General features: G+C 42.4%; 1 protein-coding gene across 3 annotated transcripts in view; it reads right to left on the minus strand.

The window, feature by feature from the left end:
- The window catches only part of INPP5A (inositol polyphosphate-5-phosphatase A), a 186,143-nt gene that overhangs the window by 1,679 nt on the left and 168,869 nt on the right, over nucleotides 1–15,595 (minus strand). Inside the window, exons 13-15 of one of the 3 annotated variants that reach the window (XM_054637446.2) lie at nucleotides 5,501–5,612; nucleotides 1,290–1,358; nucleotides 58–94 (exon numbers count right to left, since the gene is read on the minus strand). In XM_054637446.2, coding sequence (XP_054493421.1) covers nucleotides 58–94; nucleotides 1,290–1,358; nucleotides 5,501–5,612 — 218 coding nt within the window. Of the gene's footprint in view, nucleotides 1–6; nucleotides 95–1,289; nucleotides 1,359–5,500; nucleotides 5,613–15,595 lie in introns of all 3 variants that reach the window. The other 2 variants (XM_054637447.2, XM_077182754.1) reach the window with 2 other exon arrangements.

Raw genomic sequence — 15,595 nt, forward strand, 5'->3', positions numbered from 1 at the left:
ATTTACCACCACATCACTGCACGACACAACACTTGTGCACATTTGCAATAGGTTTACCTGCCCCAGCAGCTATTCGAAAGGACAGGAACACAGGCTGCAGCAAGTTAGGGAAAAATAGAAGTTACATGTTTGAAACATATGTGTTTTGTTTTTTTTTTTTCTTTACAGTCAGTAGTAAATACAACAAAAAAATCTCTATGACTGGAAACAAAATATTGCAACAAGTTTTTGAATTAATCTAATTACAAAATGCATAAAGGAACAACATAATCTCCTCACAGATTTCTGCTCCCACTGAAACCTAAAGGAAAACTTTCCACAGATTTCTGTGAGAAGAAGTTCAGGTCCCATACACAACTCCCTTTAGTAACGGTGCTGCACCACTTTCGTGATGAAGGAAACAAAAACTGCTGTTTCTGAACTGGCTGACCCAGAGCTTTTTGTTTACTGGATAAATTAGTAAGTTGCTCTGTTTTAAAACCTTGGATGATTCTGGACCAAATGCCCTAAGTGCATTTTTCCTTAGAAAACAATTCTCTGTCTCACAAGAACTCTGACCATGGAATTAAATAGGGGTATGCATTTGTGAGTTCAGATTTGCAAGTACACATCCATCCACACATACAATTACCCCCTATCCCTCTGAATTATCATTCAAGAGCCTCAGTGCTGGTTTTAGATAGGCTTTCAGAGGTTACCTCCTACTCCTCAATTGGCTTTTTTCAGAGAAAGCAAATACTCTGTTTTATTGTATTTCAAACTTAGGTTTCCATCTGGTATGTTCAGCAAAGAAGACCACAGAATTCAGGTATTTTACTAATTTAAACTACTGGTATTTATTTATTTATAATTCTTTATCCTTTTTCTATATTCTTTTTATCACTTGTTTGAATATGGAACTGCCAATATATTCTTTTACTATCAAGCACCTATGCATCAACCTAGTTGAAGCTATGCTTTGAAAGCATCGTTGATAACCCCATGAAATCACTTGTGTTCTGCTAGAAGAGCTTTAAGTGTACAGATGGCTGCTCCTCTTCGCTGCATCGTATCCTGCTTTCATTCTAGCACCCATCCTGTTGATTTCATACAAGCAGCCATTCTGATAGACAGACTGACTGACAGACAGACTGACTGCAGCTGAATTCAACTTTGAAATATTTTCAAGGTATTACTTAAAAACAGGACAGAGACGTAGCTGACTTACAATTAGTAGAACCTAGTGCATACATTCTCATTCCTAATGAAAAAATTAGAAGATAAAAGACTAAAATGTTTAATTTAATTACCTTGTGATCCCCCATGCAGACATTTGGCCCAATGTGGTCATATATTACTATCTTCTCATCATTTTCTGACTAGTTTAAAGAAAAAACAAAAAACAACAAAACACTAGTCAGTCCAAGAATTCTCCAGATTACACACACAGAAAGGAACACTGGAAATATTGTGCAAATAGGTGAAACCAATTTCTGAATGAGGTGATATTAACACATCTTGGCTTGGCTTCTCCAGAGAAAGAATGTGTAAAATGAACTTTTATGCCCAGTACTGCTTGCAGTAATTTGTGCATTTTGCCTGCATAAAAACCCCCTGAGATCTCTATGCCTCTTCCCTGCTGATGGGACCTAGGGAAATATTTGTGGCTAACGCTGCACTAAGTGAAATGAGTGACTCGTTGTAGTTGCATGCCAGGCTTCTGCTGCAAAATGCAGCAAGCACATTTGGCCAGTCCTTTTTTAAGAACAACACAATTTTTATTGAATTAGGTGAGACAAATGTTCTTTGAATTAAATGCAATCCATGTTGCCTTATAACAGCATTTGATTTCATCATATAGGGGATTTTAAATGTTCAGAGAGATGAATGATTATTTTCAGGTTATGAGCATAATCTTTAACCATTTCTCTGAGAAAAATTTCTTCATCTGAAAAAAAGCACTCAGGGATTTTAAGAAAAGCAGCAAATGACGGATGACATTCCTCTGGTCTCCATTATGAATTGCTTTCATTTTGTTCCGTGTTGAACTTTACCCTTATACACTGACTTCTTAGCATTTTTATCTTAATGAATAATAAAATGTACTCATCTTTCTGCTGTTTGCAATAAACGTGATTTGGAGGAGCTATTTTGATTCTTTAGCACAGTACTTCAGGAATAAATACAAATACATTGCCATACAAAATGATTTCTTATTGTGCTAAACAATTTCTATAAGCTAATTAAATCTGTAATCTGCACACTCTCCAGTCTCTAATGCAATCGTAGATGTGCTTTAAACTAGTTCGCGATACTAATTTATTTTGTAGGAAACAGCCAAGACTTTTTCATCTGTAATCAGTCAAGTTTGACTGGGCAATAACTTTATATAAACAGTAGCATTTAGGACTATAAAGTTAAAACTGAATTATCTTTAATGCAGTAAGGAAGCTTAAGGTCAGATTTACTTTACAGCACGGCTGTCTGCCAAAAATATAAAAACATAACCTTCTGCATTGTATGCATGAGCACTTTCCAATATTTCAAGATCATAATGCCACCAGCATCGGAAGTGGAGATACATTCATCAAAAGCGACTTGATAATTTACAAAGGCAGCATAAAATTGTGGATTTTCAACTGCATAATCTTTAGACAGATAAACAAATTACAGCAGTGCACAAGCAGAAACAATATACACTTGGCTGAGCATTCATTACTTCATGCGATCAGGCATCAGCGCAGCTCCTGAGCAGTGGGCAACCTTTGGTGGTTTAGGGCTCAGGAAGCATAAAATAACATGATGGTGAGGTAACCGACCATGGCATGATAGATGATGTTGCATGAAAGCTGTTTACAGCCCCATGTCAGTACAATCTGTAATGCCTACTGTGTAGCTGAACACACTGTACAGTGGCAATTTGTGCACCCTATCCTTTCTTTACCTAGGATTTAAATGCAGATTAGCTACAATTTTTGTTTAAAATAAAATACAGAATTGCCTAGGCAGAAAAATAAACTCTTTAATTGCCTATAAGAAAAGGTAATACAGCAAAATAATTAGCCGAATAAGAATATTCAATAGATAGTCATGATTGAAAAAATTCTTTAAAAGTTCATATACATTTTTATTTTAAGGATTTGTTAATCAGTTAATTAAAATTTGCTTTTACTTTCTACAGAGTTCCTTTTAAAGCTTTAAGGAATAGGTCTCTGCAGTGGAGTAAATTCTCAGTCAAGGCCAACACTGCTTCTTGTGTAGAACCACAGAAACCTGTGGTTTTGCCCTTTCCTCTATCAGTTTGGCATTATTTTCTAGTAGCTATTTCACTAGGTTTTATGGGCCAGAATGCTGGTTTGGCTTTGGGCTGGATAAGCAAACTCCTATGTTGGTTACAGACTCACTGAGCCAAAGCCCAGTGTGGCCTCAGCAGCACCCATCACTTTGCATACGAGCTTCAGGAGAAGTCCCAAACTGCCCGACCACAATTTGCAAATGCAAAGCTCCAGAGCTGTGTGCACTTTTAAAGGTGAGCTCTGAAGGATCCAACTGATGAAGTTTCTGTTACACGGAGACTGGAAATTGTAACTGACCTCACAGTTACAAACTTCGTCAGCACTGTAACTTTGCTTTCCCTTGTTGAATTTTCTCCCATTATATCCAAGTTATAGCACTCTAGATAATCAGAAAGAATTCCTTTCCCTCTGTACTGTTTACACTCTTCAAGCTTTTGTGTACACATTTATCTCCTTATTCATAGCTTTAAAAAAAATCCTCCCTCATTGGCCACTCTTTTCATGGTTTTAATCCTTTGTTCTTTAGGAATTTCATGGTCGCCAAGCACTATCGGTAACATTTGGGGTAAAGTCTCACTTTTTCACATGACATTTTTGTGTAATGAAAATAAATAACACTGATTTTGACATTACTATTTGACTATAAAGCCTGTATTGCCCTTTGGCTTCACATTTTTTTACTGAATACTGCAGTACATGCATTGTCTAAAATTTTGGGTGAAATTTCATGATGTCACGTAGACACTTTTTACACATGAAAACATGTGAGGAAGTGCATTGACTTGGAATTCGAGCAGCTGTGGAAAACACGTTCCCAGCCTTTCAGTGAGTTATATACTGCAAAGCAAACAGTCTAATCACGAGATAAATAACCCCAATGAGAGAGAAAAAGAAGGTTATAAACTTCAGGAGAGCAAGTTTCAAGGGTGTAATTAATTTAAACTGGAAAAAAAAAGCTAAGAAGCTATAGAACATTGATTTACTTAGAAGATTATTTTCTGTAATTCACTCCCACTAAACTGCATTAATTATATGGGAGCACACAGACAGACACATGACTTTTGGCAATTTTAGGTTCAGTAAGCCTGTTAGAGTCATCCAGTCTGGTCAGCCAAGACGCCCTCACTGCAACACACCCATTTATGCAGCCACCCATGGCCGCTGCCAGCTGGCCAGCTCGGAACAGAGAAGTGGCAGAGATCTCCTACCACATCCCCATTTCCTGGTCCTGGCCCTCTAGGGCAGCTGGCAACCAGCGTCAGCCAGGAGCACACACACAGGGACAGGGGCACTGGAAGCTGGCACAGGTAACCAGCTGACCTAGTCCAGTGCTCCCAAGAAAACAAGGAGGGCAGAGTGGAACAAGAAGGAGAGAGCAAATGACAGGAAAGAAAACTGCAAGGCTCCTGAACCATATTTAGATCATTTAACCTTGGACAGAACATCACCAACCAACCCTAACCCTATCTACAAACACTAAATCCCAAGAGGAATTGTATGTTCTAAAATAATTGCACAAGCTTATCTCTAAAGCCTCAATGGAATGTCTAAATTTAGGCACCTAGCTGGTGTACCAAAGTTGGGAGCCTACCTGCTGGAGACCATCCTCATTCAGGGGACAGAGATAATGTGGCCTACGTAGGATTTGACATATTCCTGGGAGTACCTTAGGAAATCTACCACTCTGGTAAGTCAGGCGCCTGCAGCTGTTGCAGTACAGGCTTTCTCTCAATTGTGCCTCCTCAGCCAGTAGCCACTTGTACCTGCTCCTGTTTGCATCCCTGCTGAATCCTTGGAAGGGGCAATATTGCTGCTTATGTCACTGTAGGGTGGACTGGGCTGGGGGACTAATGGAGACTTTTCATAGGGTTTTTATAGGGGCTTTTTTATTTTCTGTTACTCTCTTTAAAGCAAGCAGTCAGTCTCCCAGCGCTGTGCATCCTTGCACAGAAGAGGCACAGGACAGAAGACAGTCAGTCATCATTGGCAGCTCAGATACCAAAAGAAGTGCTTGTGAAAGCTCATCTTTTAGTCACTGTCAGCAGGTTTATGGGGACAAATCCCCCTTGTTGGGTGCAAAGCACTGGAGGCACACCCCTCCATTTACTACCATGGTGTGCTGTCTCCAGTTTGGCAAACTCAAGGGCAGAGTCTTCCAGCCATACCTGCCTTTGGTGCAGATAATGCAGTGTGGAGGCATCAGGGGGCTGCAGGTCTGTACTTACTTTCAGAATGAGCTCCTTGGCTGAGTGGGACATCAGGATTCTGTCGCACCAGGCTGGACATCTCGTGTTCATGTACTGCCTTCCCTGGCTAGAGTCCTCGCTGTAGGGATAACTGCAAACAAATCCCATCCACAACCATCAGTGACTCTTGGCAAAGCAGTCTGAAACCTCTGGCTCAAAGGGCCATATTACTTACAAAATGTCACTGTTAAAAAGCAGCTCTTCCAGACACTTTTTTTTTTTCTCCTCCCTCTTTCCTTTTCGTGTGCTCTTTTTCTACATCTCTTCTCACGTCTACAACTCTACTGTATGGTTAAGAAGTTAAGACATACACAGTTTAAAAACTCTCACCTCCTACCTTGTGCTTTTGTGAGAGTGTTTAAAGGCAGCAAACTGTTTATCTGTGTGAAGTACAAAAAATCAGCTCAACAACAACTTGAAATTAGACAAGAGACTACGGAAAATGTACATGCAGAAGTTGAAAAATGAAACCTAGGGGAAAAAACGTTCATCTTATGTGATTTCTTCACAGGATTCTCTCAAGGGGAGTTTCCATGAATATTTTAACAGAAAACAAGAGTTCAGAGTGCTGGGACTGCTGCAGCAGTACACAAACCTCTCCTGTGTGGATTCTTTAAGGGTGACAGAAAGGAAGACAGGACAAGATAGCAGGGTTTGCAGGAGATTTCTTCAGAACCAAGGAATCAGGAATGTGGTTTAAAGAAAGCGATGCTGACTACATAAGATCCCATACCTATGAAACTGTGTTAAGGAAAAGTATATTATTTTGTAAAGACATCTCGAATAGAAGCAGATGAAATGGTAGTTACACTCTGGGGCCGTCATAAACATGCTATGACACTGCCAGTGCATCCTAACTTAGCTTTAAAGGGCAACAGAAAGTGTTTATTTTAATCTACAGAATATAACTAAAGGCAACATACCAGTGTGAGCCCATGGGCTGAGATCATCTGAAGCACCTGAACGGCAACCTCTGGCTCAACCTCAATAAGCTGAGGCCAGAATTTTTCATGTCTCATCCAAATCTTATCATCATTTTACTAAGACAGAACTTTGCATTCAATGATGGCTCACAACACTGTAAGGCCCACTGTTTTCTTAGACCATTTCCAAAATGGCATGTGGGAGTAGCTAAGAAGGGGTTTTGGAGAAATCCAGAGGGTTTGTGACAGGCTCAACTTCTTGAATACTGGGCCTGAATTAACTGAAGTCTGCCCTTGATAAAACTCTTAAAACCCCCAAACATTTACATATGTATGTGTGAGAGTATTTGAAATGACATTTGCATTTTATTCTGCTCCTCACTGAATTGATAAAGGAAACACTGAGGTTTTTCTGATATGTGTCTTAAAATAAAATTTCTAGTATTGTAAAAATAGGGTTTGCATGCTTGAAGAGAAACTTATTTACCATCCTGTTTTGGTGTGATACTCTGAAACGGAGACATACAGCTCTCTACCAAATGGGTTTACAAGCTACACTGCCATTAAAAAGATTAGCCATGGCAAACATCCAAGAAAAGCGTACTGAATGTATTGGAACAAACCAGTGATCTCAGTACGTTTTCCACCTCATCAAACCTAACAAGACTCATTTTCAAAACATATTATGAGAATTCAATTTGCTGCTTCACTGACATACAGAAGTACAGCTTATTTCTGAGTGTCTGTGAAATATTTTGATGATGTAATACTATATTGGTAGTAGAAGCTCTTTGTCTGCAACTTAAGGGTTGACTTTTTCTCATAACCTCTTACTTTACTTATTCCAGAACCCCACATAACTGAAGCTACTTTCTATGACATAAAAGTATAAGAATCAATCACATTTCATATAATCCTTCCTTTTACAGCATTAACTGTATGGCTTTTGAAATATGATGTTCCATACCTGGAATGATCTGTTACTGCTATGTGTTAAAGCATTAAATCCTAGAGCCTATATTCTATTAAATGGTATTTATCAATTTGCTTTATGTATCTTAATGTTTTCACAGGATGAAAAGTTCTGCCAATTTTTCAAGGTCCTTAGCACTGATCACCCAGTCAAAAAGTTACTGTAGTTTACAAGTATCTTTGACAAATCAGATTTCTAATGGCTGGGACAGAGATGAAAATAAATGCTGCAAAATTGTCCAGACAAAATGGCCTGTAGGTAATAGTTTAATATAATAAAGAGAGGCAAACTCTTATTTTTATAAGAAAGAATCCTTCAAAGGAAGCAAGAAGCATGGAGTGTTGTGTCTCACTGCACTCCAATGAATAAAGCTCCCTCCCTGCATCCACTCTGCCATGTGGAAGTCCTAATCTCAGTGAAATACTGACACTAACATAATAAAATATCATAAGATGCCCCCAAAACTGGGAGAACTATTAGCACTCCTTCATGCTCTAGAGGGGTCACAAACACTTTGGAATAAGCAAAATTCTTTTGTAGATGGGCTCAAATAGTGGCCATAGCTAAATATGACTCAAAATTCCCATGAGGGATTCTTTTTGTGACTTCTGGGGTTGTAGGGCTATTTTAGTTTATTATACGCCATTGATCTAAAATAGATTTTAGCAAATAGAAGTTCTATTAGAGGTTTCTGGAATATAACTGTCACTGAAGAAGATTTTGTTAAACATGCTGCCAAATGTATACTATTCCAGAACAAAACTTTTCAAATACCATGCGCCTCAGAAGTTGTCGCCATCATCCTGTTCCATAGCTAAGTGAACAGTGGCATGAAAATAGTGTGACTGCTTCCAGAATCATCTGCATGTGAACTCTGAAGCTTTTGCTTGTTTGGTGTGTTTTTAAGAGTCCTGTCCCCAAGGACTCCCATCCCACAGGCACTGCTGAGAGCACCAACCCATCCCACAGCCACTGCCTGAGAGCACCAACCCATCCCATCCCATCCCATCCCATCCCATCCCATCCCATCCCATCCCACAGGCACTGCTGAGAGCACCAACCCATCCCATCCCATCCCATCCCATCCCACAGGCACTGCTGAGAGCACCAACCCATCCCATCCCACAGGCACTGCTGAGAGCACCAACCCATCCCATCCCACAGGCACTGCCTTAGAGCACCAACCCATCCCATCCCACAGCCACTGCCTGAGAGCACCAACCCATCCCATCCCACAGGCACTGCTGAGAGCACCAACCCAACCCATCCCACAGGCACTGCTGAGAGCACCAACCCATCCCATCCCACAGGCACTGCTGAGAGCACCAACCCAACCCATCCCACAGGCACTGCTGAGAGCACCAACCCATCCCATCCCACAGGCACTGCTGAGAGCACCAACCCATCCCATCCCACAGGCACTGCCTGAGAGCACCAACCCAACCCATCCCATCCCATCCCATCCCATCCCATCCCATCCCATCCCATCCCATCCCATCCCACAGGCACTGCTGAGAGCACCATCCCAACCTATCCCACAGGCACTGCTGAGAGCACCAACCCATCCCACAGCCACTGCCTGAGAGCACCATCCTAACCTATCCCACAGGCACTGCTGAGAGCACCAACCCATCCCATCCCATCCCACAGGCACTGCTGAGGGCACCATCCCATCCCATCCCATCCCATCCCATCCCATCCCATCCCATCCCATCCCATCCCATCCCATCCCATCCCAACCCATCCCATCCCACAGGCACTGCCTGAGAGCACCAACCCAACCTATCCCACAGCCACTGCCTGAGAGCACCAACCCATCCCAGGTGGCACTCAGGAAACTGGAAAATACTTCCACTTGCTGCAGTGGGGAACAAGAGACACGAGTATGCCAATACACACTTCTACTTGACTGTTCACTTTTTCTTCTTTCTAAGCTGGCTTCATGGTTTCCCTTCTCTTTTCCTTCCTCTCAATCTCACTTCTTGACTGCTTCTTTGCCTTTAGGCATAAATAATCTCTTAAAAATTGCTGTAAATTTAAGGTTGTGTACATGCAAAAAAGCAGAACTATTCTTGTAATACCCATCTTCCAAAAGACATTAGGAATAAGACTGTCTGTGAAAAAGGGCAATAAGTTAGATTTGTTTTGCTGACATGTCCAGCCTCTTTTAACACATTTACTCCAGGCACGTAAGGAACTATCAGTTCTTAACTGAAAACTTGCTTAGTAATTCTAGTCAACAGATCTTCTGATTTGTGAATGGTAGAAATAATTACATATTTGATTAAAACAACTGCAGGTCTGATAAAAAGAAAGTCAAGGACTCTATACCAAATAATCATAAGTTTGAAATTCCAATATCAATCTGCTGTTGGGGGAGTATTGTGCCATCCTTCTGTGCTTCCATCATTAGTCTTGACTACCAAGACAATGACTGTGGCAGACAAAAAGGGAAAACCAGCTCTCCCTATCCCAATAATTAGACAGGAAAGAATGTATTATTTTTTCCTTTCATTAGAATTCTGCCTCAATCACAATCTACCTTGTGTAATACACAGAAAACAGTGATCTTGAGAATGAATAGGGAGTGCTCATGTAAAAATGATGACATAACAGATAAAGGCCTCTAGGTACCACTGAAACATAAGTGAGAGATAGATATAATGCTAACACATACAGGTGCTAGAGGTAAGGTAAGGGTGTACACACTTCCATAGTATTCTGCACAGTTACACACTTTTCTACACACACTATATCACGTCTATTTAAAAATACAATGGGGAAATGGGGAATTCCCTGTGGAACAAATTCGATGCCCTATTTAAAACAGTGGCAAAGTTCTAGGAATTTAGGACCTTAGCCACTCATGTTAGCAGGGTAATAAATAGCAAAAAGAGACTGTTATTCTCTGTGTATTCCAGCCAGCAGAATTATAAAAAATACACTTTGACTCTGCATGCCCCTGGACATGCAGACAGGTAGTTCTGGAGCATCCACATGAAAAGCTTGCACAATTTATTTCCACTTGTTTAGGACTTACTCCTTCTGAAGATGCAGCTTCTAGCTGCTTTTCCATCCTGTTTCACAAACTTCTGTTTCAGTTGCACTCATTTAATCAGGATTACTGTCAGGTGGGTTTTCTGAATAAAACTTCCAGCAACATCATTAATATAATGTTCAATACTGTTGAAATTTAACCAAACACTTTGATGAATTGCTGACTTACTCTGTTAATAAGGAGCAGGCCGTCCAATGAACTACTGTTGTCACAGTCAATAAGGATGAGAACTACTTGGCAATTGTTTGGGGAAAATAAACCATTAAGAGGGTCAGTAATATCAGAGCACTACTACTGTTGACAGGTATTGTCAGAGATGATTAGACACCTTTACAAAAATGCTTACTGCAGGGTGAAAAGTTGTCCGACATCATAAACCATCCTGTCAGCAGTGCCTTAACTCAAAACACAAGCCAACAATGCTGTGTATATAAATGTCTCCTTAACTGCCATTTCCAGTTAGGAAAAACGCTCCTAATGAACTCTTCTCGTGTGCAAGCATGGATAAAATCTGTTAGTGAGATGGGTGAAATGTACTTTCTAACAGGAAACAATTCATTCCCTCTGGAGGGCTGCTACCTGTAGCTGCCACAGGCAGTGTCCTCTGGCTCACGCCGAGCCCAGCGTGGGATGTGCTGGGACACCCCGTGTTGGGACATCCAATGCTGGGGACATCCATTGCTGGGGACATCCAGTGCTGGGGACATCCATTGCTGGGGACACCCAGTTCTGGGACGTCCATTGCTGGGGACACCCCGTGCTGGGGACACCCCGTGCTGGGACATCCATGGCTGGGGACACCCCATGCTGGGACATCCAGTGCTGGGGACACCCCGTGCTGGGGACACCCCGTGCTGGGACATCCATGGCTGGGGACATCCAGTGCTGGGGACATCCAGTGCTGGGGACACCCCGTGCTGGGACATCCATGGCTGGGGACATCCAGTGCTGGGGACATCCCGTGCTGGGACACCCCGGGCTGGGGACACCCTGTGCTGGGACACCCCGGGCTGGGGACACCCTGTGCTGGGACACCCCGTGCTGGGGACATCCATTGCTGGGGACACCCCGTGCTGGGGACATCCCGTGCTGGGACACCCCGTGCTGGGACACCCCGTGCTGGGGACATCCTGTGCTGGGGACACCCCGTGCTGGGACATCCAGTGCTGGGGACATCCTGTGCTGGGACACCCCGTGCTGGGGACACCCCGTGCTGGGGACACCCCGTGCTGGGGACACCCTGTGCTGGGGACACCCCGTGCTGGGACATCCAGTGCTGGGACATCCAGTGCTGGGACACCCTGTGCTGGGACACCCTGTGCTGGGACATCCAGTACTGGGGACACGCCGTGCTGGGGACACCCTGTGCTGGGACACCCTGTGCTGGGACACCCTGTGCTGGGACACCCTGTGCTGGGGACACCCCGTGCTGGGACACCCTGTGCTGGGACACCCTGTGCTGGGACATCCAGTACTGGGGACACCCCGTGCTGGGACATCCAGTGCTGGGGACACCTGGTGCTGCTCTGGGACCCTGCCTTCTACAGACCATGCTGCCAGTGCTGCCCTGGGAAGTGTGGCAGGACTCACCAGGCAACAGTGGGGAAAATTCAGCTATTTAATCTTTTTTATTCCAGTAAAGGTCATTCTGAACAACTGCAGCCTACATCTAGGTTCAAATGCAGATCATTTAGCAAACTTTATCACGTTTCAGGGAGTGGAAATGCCTCCTGTTCAAAAACCCCTTGTGCTCGCTCATCTGTCAATTGTCCCCACTTTTTATATCACCAATTTTTTTATAATACAAAGTATTTGAGATGGGATGGAACTATAAAGCATCACTGAAAACTGAGCTCTTTATGGGAAGAACTGAGACAATTTTGATTTGGTTCAGATATTTTTGAACTTAGGTATGAGTCCTCACATTTACTAAACCTTTTCTCACTTTTAACTCCAAAAGGGGAAAAATCCCAACCACTCTTCATCAGGAAATTATTTACTATTTTCATATATTCTGAGAAAATGTTGGATCAATTTACCTTCAGCTCTGATGTGCTCTCAGATTGTCTAAGATACTTTTACCTGAAGAAAGGATGGTGAACATGGACTGCCAATACAACCTTTGGGTGTTCTGAAAGTTTTAAGGCCAAATATATAAATAAAAATATTTTGATATTTTTAATTTATATTCAGCAGTAGTGTGAGCTGGTACGTAAGTGTGATTTCAACAAAATGCCATTCAACAAATCAAAGGGTGACATCTAATTTTTGTCAGCTACCAGAGTGTTTCTTCCTCAAATTTGAATTAACACTTTTTATTTCCCTGAACCTGAGAGGGAGAGTTGGATTCCCTAGATCTCTTCCTAACAAATGACCCCATGTAATTTATCTTCATATGCACATCTTAGGCAGCAGATCTAAGCTAAGCTGTAAGACACACTGGTGTTTGAATTAGATTATCTGCTTCATAGGTACCAAAACACTAATAAGCCTCGGTGATGCTCTGCGAGCCAACTGGCCATGATACGTGTCTCACTTCAGCCAAATCAGGAGGGCAAACAGAGCCTGCAAACACAGTAGTTATGGAGCAATGTGTTAAACAGCTGCTACTTGCACAGGCTACGCTAACACCATGGTGATAGTACCAACAATTGGAGTCAAAGGTGACAGTGGGACAGGGGGTCACCCGGGCAAACCAGCAGCAAAGGGCAGGATGGGTAAACAAGACTTGAGCCCTGAGTCTGGGCACAACACAAAACAGGAGGGTTAATGACATGGTATTTTTATCAGAACCTTTTTGATAGATTTATGCTGGGCATATTGCTTTTTGGCTTAACAGTCTTCTTTAGAAAATACTGGTCTGTAATATGCCTCAGAGTGAGCATTCCTGTATCACCAGTATTGCAGGACCTTTTTCAGTTTAAAATATAAATAAACCCAGAGCCCTTTTTTTTTTTCCAGAAAGCACAGTGCAACCCTTCACTTTCTGTGAAGAACACTCACCCAGCACTATGGTGTCCATAGTGCTGCTGAAAACCACCCTGTGGCCAAACCCTGGTGACAGGAGGACACGTGCTGGCACTGGCTCCGGTGCCAGGACCTGCCCAGGACCAGAGGCTGGCACATGGCTGATGGCAAGGGGCACACTGTGCTCTGCTCTGGCCCCAGAGCCATGGGGAGGCCCAGCTGGCAAAAATTGATTATTTGGCAATACCAGTGCCTCAGCAAGTGAACACTGAGTGATGAACTCTATTGCATTAGTAACAGTAATGCTGTACCTCACGCAATGTATGCAATACTGCTACTATTACAAGTGGATATATGGAATTATGAATAATGTTGGCTTGTTGGGAAGGACCCAGTGCTGACTTGTTGTACCAGAAAAGCCTGATGTTACTATCTATGACTGTGATTGAGCTTGATGTCTTTTCTGGTAATATGCCTACCTGTACTTCTCAAAAGTACCTTACTCTGGGGCTAAATTTTACAAAGCCTCATATTGAAAAAAAACACCAAAAACTGGGAACCTGAGGGAAGAAATGGATCAGGATTCAAGCTCCAAACTACTGGGCTTTTCAGCAGTACATTCAGATGGGACAGCCTGGCTGGCAGCAAGGACCATAAGCTCTTTTGAATACACTTTATTTTCTGATGGCAGTGTGGTCTGTAGTCCTTACCTTACACATGGTGTAGAGTAATTCTTTGAAACTTTTTAAATTCATTTGTGGTCCTTTCTTTTCCCCTTTGCCACAATTCCTTAAACCAGACTTTAGGTAATGCTGTCAAGTTCCTCACAAATTAAAGAAACACCCTGTTTCAATTTGAAAATTGAGAATTGGTGATAGTGGCACTGGTTTAATGTGAGTGGAAACATGGAGGCAAGATCTGTCTGAAAAATCATTGTAATAATTAAATTCAAATTGTTTTGGAGGAAATGACGGCTGTCTCTCTGTTTCCAGCTGGGAAATTGTTGCTGTGCTTCAGCCTTAGATGCTGGAAGCACCCAGACAACTGCATCATGTCAGGTGGGAATTTGTTTCTCGGAGGGCTGAGAGATCCATGGATGATTTCAGATACCTCACTAATACCTGGAAGGAGTCTTACAGTGCATGAGTGAGTCTGAAGTATTTCTGTTCAGTAGAAAATACTTCTTAGTTGGCAAAAAAAAAAATAGTGTTATAAAAGTAACTGATAATGCAAGCATAAAAATAACCTGGGGCTTTTTCATCTGAGTGCCTAAGTCCCCTTTTGTGAGACAACAGGACCAGCAGCATTACCGAGGAGAAGTTCTAGGAAATGAGAATCCCATTTGCTTCAGGAGTGCTGTCCTGCCCCATCTGCAGGCAGTCTGTATGATCTGAGAACATGCAGAGAGGCAGTGAGAACACTGGAAAGGAAGAGCTGACACCTAAACCATCATCTTGTCCTTCCATATCATACCCAAGGGTGACACTGGGGCTCTGTGCACTGGCACCCAGAGGTTCTACTCTGCATAGTCTCTGCAGAAGAGCAGGAACAAGGGAGCACTCTGGGCATTGCTTCATGCAGAGCTGGCTGGCTCAGTGTAAATCAGAACACAAAATACATGTGTCGTTGGGCAACCTCTCAGAACGGAGAAGGGTCATGGGACAAAATACAAGGTAGAGAAAAAATATTTTATAGAATAAATAAGAATTTTGCAGAACAATGAGCCAGTGTTAGAGAGAATTCCAAAGGAGGAACACTGCACTGAGAGTAAATGAGATTCAACCTGTCTCTCCTGCTCAGAGGCGTCAAAAGCCAAGACACTGCCAGCGCAGAGGGTCTGCTTGAGACAAATATCACACAGAGGGTATCTAAGACACAAACATATGTCCAACCAGTAAATTACATGACAGCCTAATTCAACAACAAACAAGAATAGGTCACTTTAAGAGAATGATTAATACATGAGATTGCTGTGCATGCAGCCTTATCTGAGAGCAAACCTTGTATGTGGGTGTGAACTCTTGCTAAAGTCAGCTCCTATCTTTGTTATACAACAGCTACAAGAATAATTATAATAATTAATGGAGAGCAGTGATAAAGGTAACAATTGCCCACCTGTATATTGACACACTACAATGTTTTTACTTCTTTTT

Source organism: Agelaius phoeniceus, chromosome 9, assembly GCF_051311805.1.
Source record: "Agelaius phoeniceus isolate bAgePho1 chromosome 9, bAgePho1.hap1, whole genome shotgun sequence".
Classification (NCBI taxonomy): domain Eukaryota; kingdom Metazoa; phylum Chordata; class Aves; order Passeriformes; family Icteridae; genus Agelaius; species Agelaius phoeniceus.